General features: G+C 34.7%; 1 protein-coding gene across 1 annotated transcript in view; it reads left to right on the top strand.

The window, feature by feature from the left end:
• Positions 1–15493, top strand: part of DIAPH3 (diaphanous related formin 3) — a 565759-nt gene that overhangs the window by 367052 nt on the left and 183214 nt on the right. Inside the window, exon 24 of the mRNA XM_055089317.1 lies at positions 3867–4030. Within this exon, the coding sequence (XP_054945292.1) occupies positions 3867–4030 (164 nt within the window). The remainder of the gene's footprint in view (positions 1–3866; positions 4031–15493) is intronic.

The raw sequence follows: 15493 nt of genomic DNA, 5'->3' as shown, positions 1-15493 counted from the left end.
TTTAGGTCTTTAACCCATTTTGAGTTTATTTTTGTGTGTGGTGTTAGGGAGTGTTCTAATTTCATACTTTTACATGTTGCTGTCCAGTTTTCCCAGCACCACTTATTGAAGAGGCTGTATAAAAGGTTTTAGACTATAAACGTTGTAGGACTGATTGAAGCTGGTCCTTGTAAGATGATTAATGGAAGTAATAGACATCCTTGGTGGGGAAGGTGCAATAATGGGGGCAAAACATGAGAATAAATGTAGATTTATTCTACATTTAGAATAAATTTATGCTGGGTGGCTGGGTGGCTTGGGAATGAACAGTACTTGCTAACCAGGAGTTAAATCCCACATCTGATTCTTACTACTTAGTTGGCCAACACTAAACATTTGTGGTTCCATGTGTGTGAACACAGATCTGGTTGTCATGTACCTTCAAATGGGAAAATTATACTTGTTCAAGTAGAAATTAATCAGAATTTGGCCTTGGTCCTGGTAAAGGAATAGAAAATAGATTTTACAAAAGTATCAAGTAGTTGGATATATATCAATATTTCTGTAATGAATTTTATCAAAGTTTAATTTTGTTGTATAGCTCACCTATTTTCCTAAAGCTCTTTACAAATATAGAACTTTCTGGGGAAAAAAAATAAAGCCTTATGACTACTATGGATATGGGCATTAACTTCTAGCTGGAGTTTAACAATTGGCACAAGAACACCTGTGTTTGTTTTTTTTCTTTTGGATAATGATGATTTTTTATCTGAATGTTCCCCCATCTCTTAATGAGAAAGTACACAGCAATAATGATGTAGAGTGCCTCATTTAGGTAACCATTTATTCCGTTCTATCAAATAGTCATTTTAAACTTATGAGAATTTACTTGGCTGTTTCCAGAATTGTTTCAGTTCAATCACAATTTTACTGTTTTTGCATGTATTCCACTTATTTAAAGCTCTACTTACTTTCCTTTGGGAGCAAATTGTTTTGTAGATAAAAATGATAAGAAAATTAACTTATAAAACTCTCTAGTGTTAAAACAAGCCCATGTAATTTCCATGGTTTTGGCTCTTGGTCTTCTTTCCCATCACATCATTTAATAGAATTTTACTGTTTTATTTAAGTATGCTCAAGCATATTTCTGATATGTCATTAACTTTTGATTCTTAACCTACAATCTAAAAAGTGTTATTGAATAATAGAGTTTTATTTTAACCTATTTGCCAAACTGATTCCTGTGAATGGGCATATTCCCAGGTATTAGAATAAAATTACTCATATTTATTAAAACTCATAGCCTTATAAGCAGTGATAAGGGCAAAAAAGGACTAGCTGTAGAACCATGCAATTAGAAACACCCACCATAGTAGTGCAACCTGTTGTCCAGGGTAACTACTTTTTAGGAACTCTGTTAGCTCTTAACATTACATCCAAATTGTATGTGTTCGTGTGTGTGTGTGAATGTGTATATGTGCAGTTTTATGAAGAGAAGTTCCTTTACTTAAATCAGACTTTTGAGGAGGCCTGTTACTCTTCCCACCGAAGTTTGAGTGATGACAGTAGGGTGAAATAAGTCATTGGCACCAATGTAGTTGCAGATGATTAGACTTAATACAGCATCTAGAGAAAGGGCTGACAATAACAGGTGATCACATGGCAAGAACAAAACACTACTAGGGGATTGGACTAGAGGTGAAAACAGAGAACTTCATTACAGAGATACCTGGACTAAAAGTGCTATATATTCAGTGGAAGAAATGATCACTCATAGTCGTAGAGATTAGAGAAGGCGGCTTCATGGAAGAGGAAGAATTGAAGCAAACTTGGAATGATAGGTTTGGACAAGCAAAGGCAGAAAATGAATCCTCTTTTAGGCAGGAGTTAAAGATATATAAATAATCCATGTGGATATAGTCTCTATCTGGGACATAAATTTTAGGTGAGAGTTTATAGATTAAATATATAAACCAATGTTGATTTCTGAATTCGCTAGGTAAATGAAGGGATATTTACTGCACATTACAAATCAATCACCATATGTTCCATTTAATGATAGTTTCTGAATGCATTTCAAATGTGATTTTTATTTGCATAAATTTACTTTACCTACAGCATTTCACAAATATGGATGTTTCACGAGGCAAAGTATATGGAAACGTGTGACTGTATTATAATTTCTTATGATTTTTTGATTTTACTAATACAAAATCTTTTGTTCATCCAAGGATTAAAAAATGATGCTACATATAAATGCATCGACCACTGGTACTATTATGATCTAGATTCTTAGAAAGTATGAGGAGGCATTTTGCTGTTTAAACTAGCCAAAGAAATATCCATAGATTTTCTAAGCTCACTAGAAAAAAAGAAAATCAAAATCACCTCTTACATTAGAATCTAGACTCCTTACATTCTAGTCTATCCTTCTAAAATACTATATATATACTAAGCAGAGCATAGTATTAAAAAAAAAGGCACAGAAGGGCAGTATGTAATCTGTGGATTGACCGTAGACATGGGTACAGGTGATTGATGGGGATGCCTTGTTTCCTTGTGGGAGCAGCATTCTTCTCTGCCCCAGGTTCACCAGGTATCTGGCAGCAGTGCTACCTCTTTCTTTCATTCTTTTCTCAAAACAAAGGGCCTGGATCATTTTCCTTATTTCATCCTCTACTGGAGAATGCTCTGACCAGAGGAACTATATCTTTTTTTTTGAAATTGTGGAAAAATTTTCTTTTTAGACATAAACATTCCATTTTTTATTTCTTTCTCTCAGTCTGAGTCTAGTTATTCTTATATTCTGACTTCTGAAAAAATGTGTTAATATCTGTTTATCCTTTTGTGTTAGAGATAATAAAATGACTTCAGTAAGTTTAATGTCCCAGTTTAAAAGAGCCATAGATAATTATGACTGATGCTGTAGCGGAGTCATCTTTTCAGAATGTGGTGTGGAGATTTTTTATCTGGCTACCGCAGCAATCTGTCACACCACAAAGGAAATTCTATTGTTTGTTTAGAAAATGTGTTCTAATGCCACCACCACATTCACAGAAAGTTAGTCTTCTCAGTCTCAGTATGCTTTCAACTAATTGTCATAAGTGAGAAAAGAACATTTCTGTGTGTAATCATAATTCATAGAAGAAACTGTATACCAATTTTCCAAAGAAGTTAAAACATGAATTTACTTACACAATATAAGAAGTTTTTAATGTAACTCTTAAAAAATTTATTGCTTTTAGAACCTTAAGTAGAGCTTACATTGAATAAGTGGGCAATAATAAGACCAAGTATTTATATGTATGACGAAATGCCATTTATTTTTCTAAGAACTTTGTATATATTAACTCATTATTCCTCACAACAGCCCTATAACTCATTATTATTATTATTCCCATTTTACAGGTGACGAAATTGTGGCACAGAGAAATGAAGGCATTTGTCCACAGGTACAATACTACTAAGTGCAGGAGCTAGAAATTGACCCCAGGTTGTACACTTTAACTACTATGCAAAATGCCTGTGTTATTGATTTCAATATCATTGAAACTACTGAACTATAATTTTAAATCATATTGCGTGATCTGACAAGATAGGCAAATTGGAAGAAAACTTTCCTTGAACTTAATTGTAAAAGAGAAATATTAAATATATTAATAACATTTCTGATAATTTCGCCAGTGTTAAATAGGAAACACACTTAAGATTTCATTACTGTACAGTGTAGATTGAATTGTAAGAATGGTTAACTATTAGAGCTAATTTTGGCATTTTGGAGATATGTAATAATGGCTAACAATTAAATTAAAACATTGGACCTATAGGATTTTTTTCCCCTAAAACATTACTTTGTAAATTTCAGAATACCTTAACTATAATATACAGCTTTGTTATCAGTGCAAAAGAACACTATGAGAAACTTTCAAAATTACATGAAAACATGGACAAGTTATACCAGAGTATAATGGGGTATTATGCCATCGATGTGAAGAAGGTGTCTGTGGAAGACTTTTTGACTGATTTGAATAACTTCAGAACCATGTTCATGGTATGTTAAAAATCTTAATTTGTTTTTAAAAAGTATTTGTATCTTTATTACTATTATATTACTATAATATATTACTATATTGTATATTATATATTACATATAATTATATATTATATTTTATATATATAATATAATATATTACTATATTACTATCTATTATTACTATCTATTATTACTCTTATTACATCATTCTACTCCTGTTGTCTGTAGTAAAATCTACCTTTTCTGATATTGAAAGTTAGCTTTAAAAATTTCAGATTTTTAAAGCTATTGAAAAATGTGTGTTTTGTTCTTTTTTTGGCCTTCCCAACATTAAGCTGTAATCAGAAATTTTGATTGAAAAAATGACAAATTCTGAAGTTTTTTGTAAAGACTCCCCTCCTGGCTGACTACAAAGCACTTTTGTAATAAGTTTTTGGCTATGAATTTGTTTCTTTATACTTAAGATCAATTTGTATTTTTGTGGTATAATTTTACCAAATTCTGTGCAGTTCTTATGAAGCTTTTTCCCCCTTTTCTTTTCTTAATGCATTGTATAATAAGCTACCTACGATTTGCCTTTGAATGGATTTTACATTCCTAGGGTTTCCTTTAGATACTTTAATAGGGAGGTCAGGTCTCTGATGTGGAATCCTTTCATTTAGGCATTAAAAAGATCTTTTGAAAAGTATTAGCTGATTAGATGGGGGAGAAAACCACACACTATTAAAGTGAGAAAGCATTGTTTCCTCTAGGGAAACTGGTAATACATTTCTACAGCGAAAAATTACGTTATTCTTAATAGATGGGTGAGTCACTTTTGTGTTTCAGCAAATGTTTGTGGGGATTAAAAAGTTTTGAGGTGTAAAGAAAAAGAAGGTTGAATTTCTTTTTAATATCAGGAAAACTTTATTGCTGAATTTATTGGACTTGATTATAATCACCTGGTTGTGACTAGATAACCTTTCAATAAAAACTCAATATTTTCAATGAAAACTGGTCTACAATAAGTGCACATTTGCTCACAGCTCTAGTTTATTTCCTCCACAAATTCAAAATGATTTTTTAAATTATTTTTTCACTACCAGAAATGAATCTATTAAATGTATTTATTATGTGCCTATATTCATGATGTATAATATACTACTTTAATTTTTGTAATATTTTATGAGGCAACATGGCTTAGTGGAAGTAGCAAAGCCTTTGCGGTTTGAGAGAGCAAGGTTTGGATTCCACACTAGTTAATATATGACTATGAATACTTTTAACCATCTCGAGCTTCAGTTTCCATATTTGTAATGGGGATGTTAATTCCTTTCTCATGAGAGTATTTAAATATTAAATGAGATAATATATATTAAGTATCATAGCTCCTGGTGCATGGTAGTTGCTTAATAAATTATTATGCAGTAAAGGGTTAACTCAGTAGGCTTGAGGTACTCAAACCCTGTACATTTTAGAGAAAGTAGTGGCCCTTGACTGGCTCTGGAGAGAGCAGCTGTAAGCCTTGGAATATCCTGCCTGATATGGCCATCTTTGTATACCTGGGGCCTTGGGCCAAGCTAGATATTTTATGCAAAAAATGTGATTTACAACGAACACCTATTTTTGTTCACCAGGGGCCTTGGGCCACACTGTGTCAGTTTGTCATCTGTGGGGTGCTGGAGACTGAGTAGCCAAGGTAGTTCATTCAGGGAGTCTATATTCATGCCTGCATGACTGACCTCAATAACTCTTATTATTTATTTATTTATTTATTTAAATTTAATTTTTTTGGCTGCGTTGTGTCTTAGTTGCGGCACTTGGGATCTTTTGTTGTGGTGCATGGGCTTTTCTCTAGTTGTGGCGCGCAGGCTCCAGGGTGAGTGGGTTCTGTAGTTTTGGCATGCGGGCTCTCTAGTAGAGGTGCCCAAGCTCAGTAGTTGTGGCACATGGGCTTAGTTGTCCTGAGGCATATGGGATCTTAGTTCCCCAGCCAGGGATCGAACCCATGTCCCTTGCCTTGGAAGGTGTATTCTTTACAACTGGACCACCAGGGAAGTCCCCTCAATAGCTCTTGACATCAAGGCTTGGGTAAGCTTCCCTGGTTGGCAGTACATCACACGTGTTGTCACACATTGTTGCTGGAATAATGAAACTCCACTGGGAGAAGACAACTGTGATTTTAATCTATATCCTTTCACTGTAAGAAACTGTTAACAGTGAGTATAACAACTTTTCTGAGTTCTGTGAGTCCTTCCAACAAATTATCAAGCCTGAGGGTGGTCTTGGGGACCCATGACACAATTATGCATAAAATTATAAAATGCATATATAAAATAATAATACCCATCAGATATTGAGTATTTTCTATGAACCAGACATTTTTCCAAATGCCTTATATATATTATCTCAGTCAATCTTCATGATAATTCTGTATCTTTTTTGCTGTTTCTATCCCCCTTTGTCAAATGAAGAAAGAGACCAAGGCCGTATTGTCTGGTTTTGAAACCAGATCTAATTCCACATCTTCCTGAGATCTGGTAGGAGTTCCCTGGGTAACTTGGCATTTCTGTTACTAGGTGGTGGGCAGAGAGAGAAAGTGTTTGAATGGAGAAGAGTTCAATGTGGAGGCTCATAGAGTGACAGCTATACTTTGCCTATTTCAGAGTTTACATGGGTCCTAGAAGTAGCTGCTATCACACACACACACATATAGACACAGACACACACACTCATATACACATTGTACTAAATTAAAGTCATTAGAGCTAAGTATAAAACACTTTATCTAAATAAATAATCTGAAGAGGGAATTTTTTTTAGAATAAAAATAAGCATAAAGAAGACTGTAAGGGAAGTGTAATTTCACACCCAAATTTTTTCTTCCTTTCTTTATGGTTATACTCCTTGAATTTTAGACACTGTATCTTTAAAAAGACCACAGTGTCAAGACTGATAGAAATTACTGACAAATAAAAGTTTATTTGTCAATGTCTTCTGATCTCTTAGGTTGCTATTTAATTCCGTACAACTCAATTGTGGAAACCAGGCTAATTTCAATGAGTTAGTATGAAAATATTAGGGATAGATGTGGACCTTTAATATGTTGAAGGTTTGTTCTGGAAAGCCACATTAATACAATAGGCAAAAAAATATATTTTCTCTTTAAGATACTCTTAAGATGTTTACATTGTTAAGTATAGTTGATACATTAAACTATGTTTACACTGTTACTTCATCCACTGACATTCATGATCCCTGGTCATGAATGAGCAGCAAATTTTCTGGTAAAGTGGAGGTCCGTTTTGTATTACACATAAGAAGTTGGAGCACTGTCCTCATTCTACACCTGCCCTCCACTACAGCAGCTTTCCATGGAATGTTTTCTCTCAAGTTCTGGCCACTCTGCTCGAGTGCCTGGCTCACTCCCTCCATATTTTTCCCGGCTACATTATTGTACTCGCACTTCTAATCTGTGCTCAGAATTTGCTTCATCTAGTCTCAGATGCCCCCATCTACAGTGGGTGGCATTCTCTAATAGCTAACACATATACTGCCAACCAAGTGCCAGGTGTACTCATTCATTTTGTCGTTACAACAACAAACAGATGTGGTATGTGTACTGTAATTATTCCCATTTTACAAATGAGGAAACTGAGGCTTAGATAGTGACTTCCCTGTTGTTACACAGCTAGTAGGTGACTGAATGGAGATGCTAAGCCAGGGAGTCTCACCAGTGTTAACTAGGATCTCTCAACTAATTTGCATAGGTATAGCTGTTCAGCTCCTTCCCTTCCTTCCTTCCTTCCTTCCCTCCTTCCTTCCCTCCCTCCCTCCCTCACGCCCTTCCTTCCTGCCTTCCTTCCTTCCTTCCTTCCCTCCTTCCTTTTTCCTCACTGAGAGACTTTTTACAATAGCTAACAAAGGAACATCTGTTTCAGTCTGCTGCCTCAAGCCCAGTAGACCAAGGGGGGAAGCTTTCATGATCTTGTGGCTTCCTCTGAGGAACAGCTGTTCATTATGACAGTTTAACTTACCCCTCTTCTATCATCTTCAACCAAATACAGCTGCCACTGATGGAATTGCTAAGACCCTGTGCTAGGTGCTCTTCATGTGTCATCCCACTTAGTCTTCACAACATTTTCATGAGGTACAGAATGTTACCTGGAGGGAACTGCAGGCTAGAGAAAGAAAATCCATGCCTTGGCAGATGCACTTCAGAATTGGCAGGGGCAGGATTAAATGGAGGCCTGGGCTGCCTGACTCGGAAGCCTGTACTTTTCTTTTTTTTTTTTTTTTTTTTTTTTTTACCATTTCCAAGTACATTGCTGCTCAGAGAGTTTGTAAGAACAATCAAAATGTAATTTTTAAGGATGTTTTTTATAACTTACTAGAGGGAATCAGCACAAGGCACACCTTATTTCCTCACCCCTTGATAGAATAACTTTCTATTTACATTGGTGAGCTCGCGATAGAAAAATGTTTGCAGGTCTGGTTCTATTTCAAAGCATAAAATGTTCACTTTTAAAATTAGAGGCCTATTAATGCAAAGCCTTGTGGCTGGGATGAGGGTTAAGGTGAACGGTAGAGAGTCAGCACCTCTCTGTAATAGATTTTTATTTCCCATAGGACTCATGTGAGGCATAAAGTTCAAATTGGAGGTACTAGGTGGAAATGTTTGGCCTCACACTGTAGGCTGAGCAAATTGGTGACCCACCAGGCATCAAACTTCACCAAATGAAATTCGTGCCTTCAGTCGTGTAGTGTTACACAGCAATCATCGTTTTCCACTGTGGTCTGGTTTTAGACTCATTGTTATATGCCATTACCAATGCACCTGTTATTAAAAGAGATCATGCTTCTCCAGGATGAATTGAGCTCATTATGGAATTTTGGTTGGATCTTACAAGGACCCTCTTGTCCCCCTTTATCTTTTTTTTTAACATCTTTATTGGAGTATAATTACTTTCAATGGTGTTAGTTTCTGCTTTATAACACTATATCCCCATATCCCCTCCCTTTTGCGTCTCCCTCCCTCCCACCCTCCCTATCCCACCCCTCTAGGTGGTCACAGAGCACCGAGCTGATCTCCCTGTGCTATGCGGCTGCTTCCCACTAGCTATCTATTTTACGTTTGGTAGTGTATATATGTCCATGCCACTCTCTCACTTCGTCCCAGCTTACCCTTTCAACTCCCCATGTCCTCAAGTCCATTCTCTACGTCTGCGTCTTTATCTCTGTCCTGCCCCTAGGTTCTTCAGAACAATTTTTTTTTTTTTTTTTTTAGATTCCATATATATGTGTTAGCATACGGTATTTGTTTTTCTCTTTCTGACTTACTTCCCTTTATCTTATCCAACAGCTGTAGCAGGCTCATGTTTGTCATTTGAGTTTAAAACTAATTTTTGTGTCTCTCGTTGGTCACTGTGGCTTTGAAGCATATGTATGTCCTGGTCCCACCTCCCACTCATCTTTATATTACACAGTCTTGCTCAAACTGCTTTTACTCCCTTGGGCCCGAATTACATGGTTTCTTCTTCAACACACTCTCGTCTTATCCTGATGATGCTTCTCTTTTTTATCATTGGAAGGTCTTTTGCTATTTTCTTTCTTCAACCAGAATTATTAGCACAGTACAACAACACTCTTAACTCCTTGAGCAAATTTTACCTGACACCTCATTTATTTTACTTAACATCTCATCTTAGAGAAATACTTCCAAATGCTTAGGATTCCTTTGTTATTTGTCTTCTTATAAGTAACATGTTTGAAAACAAATTTTCTAATAAGTTTTACTTATTAAGAATATGTCATTTTCTGTTTTAATTAGACATATGTAACTATGTAGACCCTTTGAGTTTACAATATTATATATTCATGTATAGAATTGATGTGATTACACTTAAAGAAGTCAGACTTTTTGGTTCATGTAGCTTTTATCCTGAGCACATGAACAATTCTTTGTTAGGATGTTGAAGTACTGGAAAAGTCACTAGACATCCTTCTTTATTAATAGGTTCAAAGACCCTACATATCTGGACACCCCACTTTAGCGTTAGGATTTTGAGGACAGCAGAAAGCAATCCCTGCCTTAAAAGGGATTACTGTTGCTTACACAAAAGGTGGAGGAGCTTTGTATTTTTTTTTTCCACTGGATTTAGATATATGTGCTGAACTTTGCAGTTATTAAAGTCCATAAAGTCCAGTTTGTTTCTCCCTAAATTTTGTTTTCCACATATATACCTCCCATCTGAATTATGTGTGATGACAGTCAAAGAAAAATAATTTCCTCTGATTTCTTCACATTTTAAGTGATTGCTGAATTCTGCCTATGATAATAAGCCTCACCCTTTGTTTGTTTTTAATAGTGATGTCTTTCCTGTCCACATCACTACTGGGGAGACAGCAGTGGCTGGGAGTGCAGGCTTTGGCATCCGAGTGCCTTGGGTGTTATGACTTTGGCAGATTACTTAACTTCCTGAGCCTCAGCTCCCCATTAATAACAGCATGTGTTTCTTAGGGATGTTACAGTTTGAAGATCAAATAACATAATGTTCATATACCCTCAGAATAAGTGATCTCTCTACAGAGAATAGAAGTAATTTTTACCTTTCCCATTTCATTTTAACAAGATCGATAGTTTAAGGATTTTATCTTTTTTATTTTATGCTTCCATATAGAATACTCTGAAATAAATAAATGGCTACCTATTTTCCATCAATAGCTTTGTCTTTAGATTGTGTCTACAGTTTTGTTAAAGTTATGTTTCATCTAGTTAAAGATTTATCATTCATGTTGTTTGCAGACTTTAAATTGATTTTTGGTTCACACAATTGAAAGATACCGTGTAGTAAACAAATATAAAATCAGTTATAACTCATTTTGTCTTGCTGCATGTGTTGATCAAATACAATTTATCCTTCTAGTGAATACTCAGACTAAAGTAGTGATTTGCCAAACAAAAATGAAATCATCCAATGAGAGGATATTTTTAGTGTAAATTTTTTTCATATAGAGTACAGCTAGAACAAAACTCATTTTGCCAAATCATTTAAATTACCCCAATTTGATGCTTGTCAACGATAAATGTCATTTCTGATGATTACTATATAGACCAACTAGGTGATCAGCAGGAACTCGAAGGCATTAAGCATTTTCCGTATGCTCCTAAATCTTGTAGATGGACTCATTATACACTATCAGAGAAAAGAAAATCATGTAAAAGGCCTGTGATTGGATGTTGACCCAGCTTATGTAATTATAATAGGAAGTATCTTCTATCCTTGCTGGTTTGGGTGAGGTTACGACTTGAAAATTATCTTCACTGGCACCATTGTTATTCTTAGATCATACTTAGAGGTATAAAGCTTAGAGGTATAAAGCTCCAAACCTAGAACAAAATAAATATTCTAACTATAGGATCTTCTTTTCGTCTTTCCCGTTAGAATCTGTTTATTTAAAAAATTAGATCAATTCCACGTGCTGAATATTTGGTTTTGCAGCCTTGAAAATTAATTCTGTTAGGTTCTTCTAATCTTTGTTCTTTAGGCTTTTCACAATAAAAACACACCTAGATTACTTGGCTTAATTTTTCTCTTTACTGATAAGAGTTATTCTTAGTATGCATTGCTTAGTGGGATAATAAATGCATTTGACTGACAGATTTCTGTATGACTAAATGACTGGTGATTTGTATATCCCTTTTACATTTTAAGTACTTTGTGTATGGAAATAATATAGCAAAAAGTAAAGACTGGATTATTTTAATACAGTAATAAGAACGACAATTGATAATGGAGAAAAAAGAAATCAACTACATAACTGATACAGCATAATAAGTATATTAACCCATGTAATTGGAAAGATAGCCCTAAACTAGGATACCACAAATGAAAATGAATAAAATGGCATATTCTTTGTACATCAGATATACTGGTCTTCCATGTCCTGAACAAGAGAGAAGGACAGAAAAAACACTATTGGCTTAAGGCTACTTTTTATGTTATGTTTAAACATTACCATGTTTATATGGAATATTGTTGGGCTTTGGTTGGATGTTTTCCTTGAAGAGCTGATTAGCAATAGCTCAAAAAAAAAAAAGTGCTGTCCTATCAACAGACCTATCTTTAAGCACCATTCTTCAAGGCTGCCGTCTTGTGCCTAATCATGCCTTTATTTAGCCTCATGATTGGGAGATAAAAAGAAAAAGAATATTTTTATAGTATATCACTTCAGAACACAAGAGAAGAGAACATATTTAATGGAAAAATCAAGTTCTACTTTGGGAAAACCTTAATTATGAACATTTCATACTTTATTTATTTATTAAAGACATTGTTTAATAGTTTGAAAAATCTCATTTGCTTGAAAATTTTACAGAGTACTTGGACGAATTGCAAACAAACTCATGGCATAATTATGAAGGGCCAGTAATGTTAAGTCCCTGATGGGCTAATAAGTAATTTGGTGTTTCATCTGAGGCTGACTTTACAATAAAGAGCAACTTGAAGCTAAAACTGTTTAATCATCAGCACCTGCACATCCTTTGGGACATTCTCAAAGGATAATTTTCCATTTTCATAAGTTTCACGGGTCGTAGAAAGTTCAACTAAAAACGCTTAGTCTTGAATGTTAAGATGATGAAGCGTTGATGCCAGTGTATAGTATATCATGCTTTCCTGTTCTCACTGATATCATTTTTTAATTGGATTTGGTAATACCAGAGAAAATAATTTGATTAATTTTTACTGTCATTCTAGATTCCTTTCTAAAGCATCTACCTTGTAATTATTGCAAATAAAGGTTTCTAAGAATAAACTTATTTTCCATGAGGTAGTTATAATCTATTTAGTTAAAAAAGTAATTTTGATGGAAAGCTGATAAGTAGATCACATACCTTTTACATTCTTAGAGACTTTTATAACTGGTGTTAATTATCTAATGTCTTTTCGTTCATGTTGCGTATATACAGGAGTACAGGAATGCATTTTTAAAGTAGTCATCAGGAATTTCTAGGAAGCAGTCATTCCATATGGCTGAGTGTTGCCTCTTCTTAAGGTTAGCTAAAGTCCTAACAAGCATTTAGTGGGAATGTGCTGGACTCTTATGTGGTTGTTTACTTTGAGAGAATTAGCCTGTGTCTTCATAGTCCTAACATCCATCTCTTTGGAACGCATGCAGATTTAAATTCAGTTTGTCTAATCTCATTTTAGGGACTTGACACAAAATTGAATACTTAGGCAAGAAGAAAAGATTTTTGAGTTTAGTAAGAACTGTACTGAGAGATCCCTGGCTTACATAGCTTAAGTATCCATTAATGGTGAAAGTAATATAACTCTGAACAAGAAGACACTTATAAACTTAGTATTTTTTTCATTTAATAAAATTGCCACAAATTTTGTGTTACAAAAATATACAAGACATTATCATATGTTGAAAAATGTTGAGTTGGGCAGATTAAACTATTTAAATAGGCTAAGAATCAAATGGAGAAGTGCAATCAAAAAGTCAGGATCTGTGGAAGTCCGCTTGTGTCTTATACTCAAAATTTTATTTTACTACAATTTTATCTTATAACTTAAGGCTAATATATTTGTCAAGTAAAGGCATAGTTGGAATATAGACTATTTCTTAGGCTTTTTTGGGAAGGGGTAATATGCACATAGATTTTTAAAAATTTTACTTTTGGGGAAAATAAAACAACTATTAATTGTATCATTGGGCAATGTTTTAAGTTAGTTTATCAGAAAATTCAAATTTCAAGTGAGGAATTTATTGGGGGGAAGAACACAGGAAACTAAACTCTTTTCCAGAAATAATCTCTTGAAGCTTATTAGAGTATTAAAAACAGGGTCTGTGTGTGTATATATGCCAGGCACTTCTGTAAGCCATTTACATGTATTAGTTCATTTAATTCTTAAAATATCCCTATAAGCTGTGTATGTATATATTTATATATAATTCATATATATATATATATATATATAAAATTTTTAGCAGTAAATAGCTAGACTTGAGGTCAAGAGTACACCTAGCTTCCATATTTAGTTCATCTCTTTATCTTCCCTGCCAAGTAATCTAGCTGTATTGGATGCATGCTTTGATGGTGCTTCCTATCAACTCCATGTACAATCATATTCCAATGTCTCTGGATGGAAGGAATTTATATTCTCATAAGATCTGTGAAAATTGGCATCCCCTCCATTTTCTTGATAGAAACATATAAATGATGTAAGCTAGAAATGGCTCTTCCTTGATTTGTTACTGGATAAATAATTATGTGTTTGAGGTATTTGGTTAATGACATAGTAATAATGAAAATAATTTTATAAGTTTGTAATAATATAATATTACTAATAATAATATTAATAATTGCTAACATTTATATAGGTCCTACTATGTGCCAGGCACTTCTGTAAGCCATTTGCATGCATTAATTTATTTAATTCTTACAATATCCTCATAAAGTAAGTATTATTTTACCCATTTTACTGAAGAGGAAACTGAGATACAAGTCACACAGCTATTTAGTGTCAGGTAGAGAGTCAAACAAAGACAATATGACTTCAGATTTCCTCCTTCTAACCAGTATGCTCTTTCTAATATACAGTAATAAGCTCAGATAGATTTTTAAAAATAATTTGTGAAAGCAGTGAAATGTCATATTTACTGTATTTTTTAAGACATTCTTTTCATTCAGCAAACTGTTTTGAGTGCCTGCCTAGGACTGACTTTATATGGCTGTGCAATGTTAAATTGTTTACCTTTAGATTCTAAAACATACATGTATAATGTACCCAGGGAGAAATATACAGTGTATAAGAACTGCCACATTATACAAAAGTATTTAAAGATTTTTTTTTAATTTTATTTATTTATTTTTAAATTTATTTATTTTTTGTTGCGTTGGGTCTTTCATTGCAGCGCACAGGCTTTCTCTAGTTGCTGTGAGACGGGGCTATTCTTCGTTGCAGTGTGCGGGCTTCTCACTGCAGTGGCCTCTCTTGTTGCGGAGCCAGGGCTCCAGGCACGCGGGCCTCAGTAGTTTTGGCATGCGGGCTCAGTAATTGAGGCGCATGGGCTTAATTGCTCCGCGGCGGGTGGGATCTTCCCGGACCAGGGATCGAACCCGTGTCGCCAGCATTGGCAGGCGGATTCTTAACCACTGCACCACCAGGGAAGTCCCTATGAAAGTATTTAAGAAATAAAGATATATGTGTTGGTCAACCTTCTGTAAGAACAAACTTTTGAGGACTTTGCTTTTCACAATATGTTAATAGGGATTCCTTTTTTTTTTTTAACATCTTTATTGGAGTATAATTGCTTTACATTGTTGTGTTAGTTGCTGCTTTATAACAAAGTGAATCATGTATACATATAAATATATCCCCATATCCCCTCCCTTTTGCACCTCCCTCCCACCCTCCCTATCCCACCCCTCTAGGTGGTCACAAAGCACCAAGCTGATCTCCCTGTGCTATGCGGCTGCTTCCCACTAGCTAT

This window comes from Physeter macrocephalus, chromosome 13 (genome assembly GCF_002837175.3).
Source record: "Physeter macrocephalus isolate SW-GA chromosome 13, ASM283717v5, whole genome shotgun sequence".
Lineage (NCBI taxonomy): Eukaryota > Metazoa > Chordata > Mammalia > Artiodactyla > Physeteridae > Physeter > Physeter macrocephalus.
The sequence above is the reverse complement of the archived record's forward strand: the minus strand, read 5'-3'. Positions and strand labels throughout refer to the sequence as shown.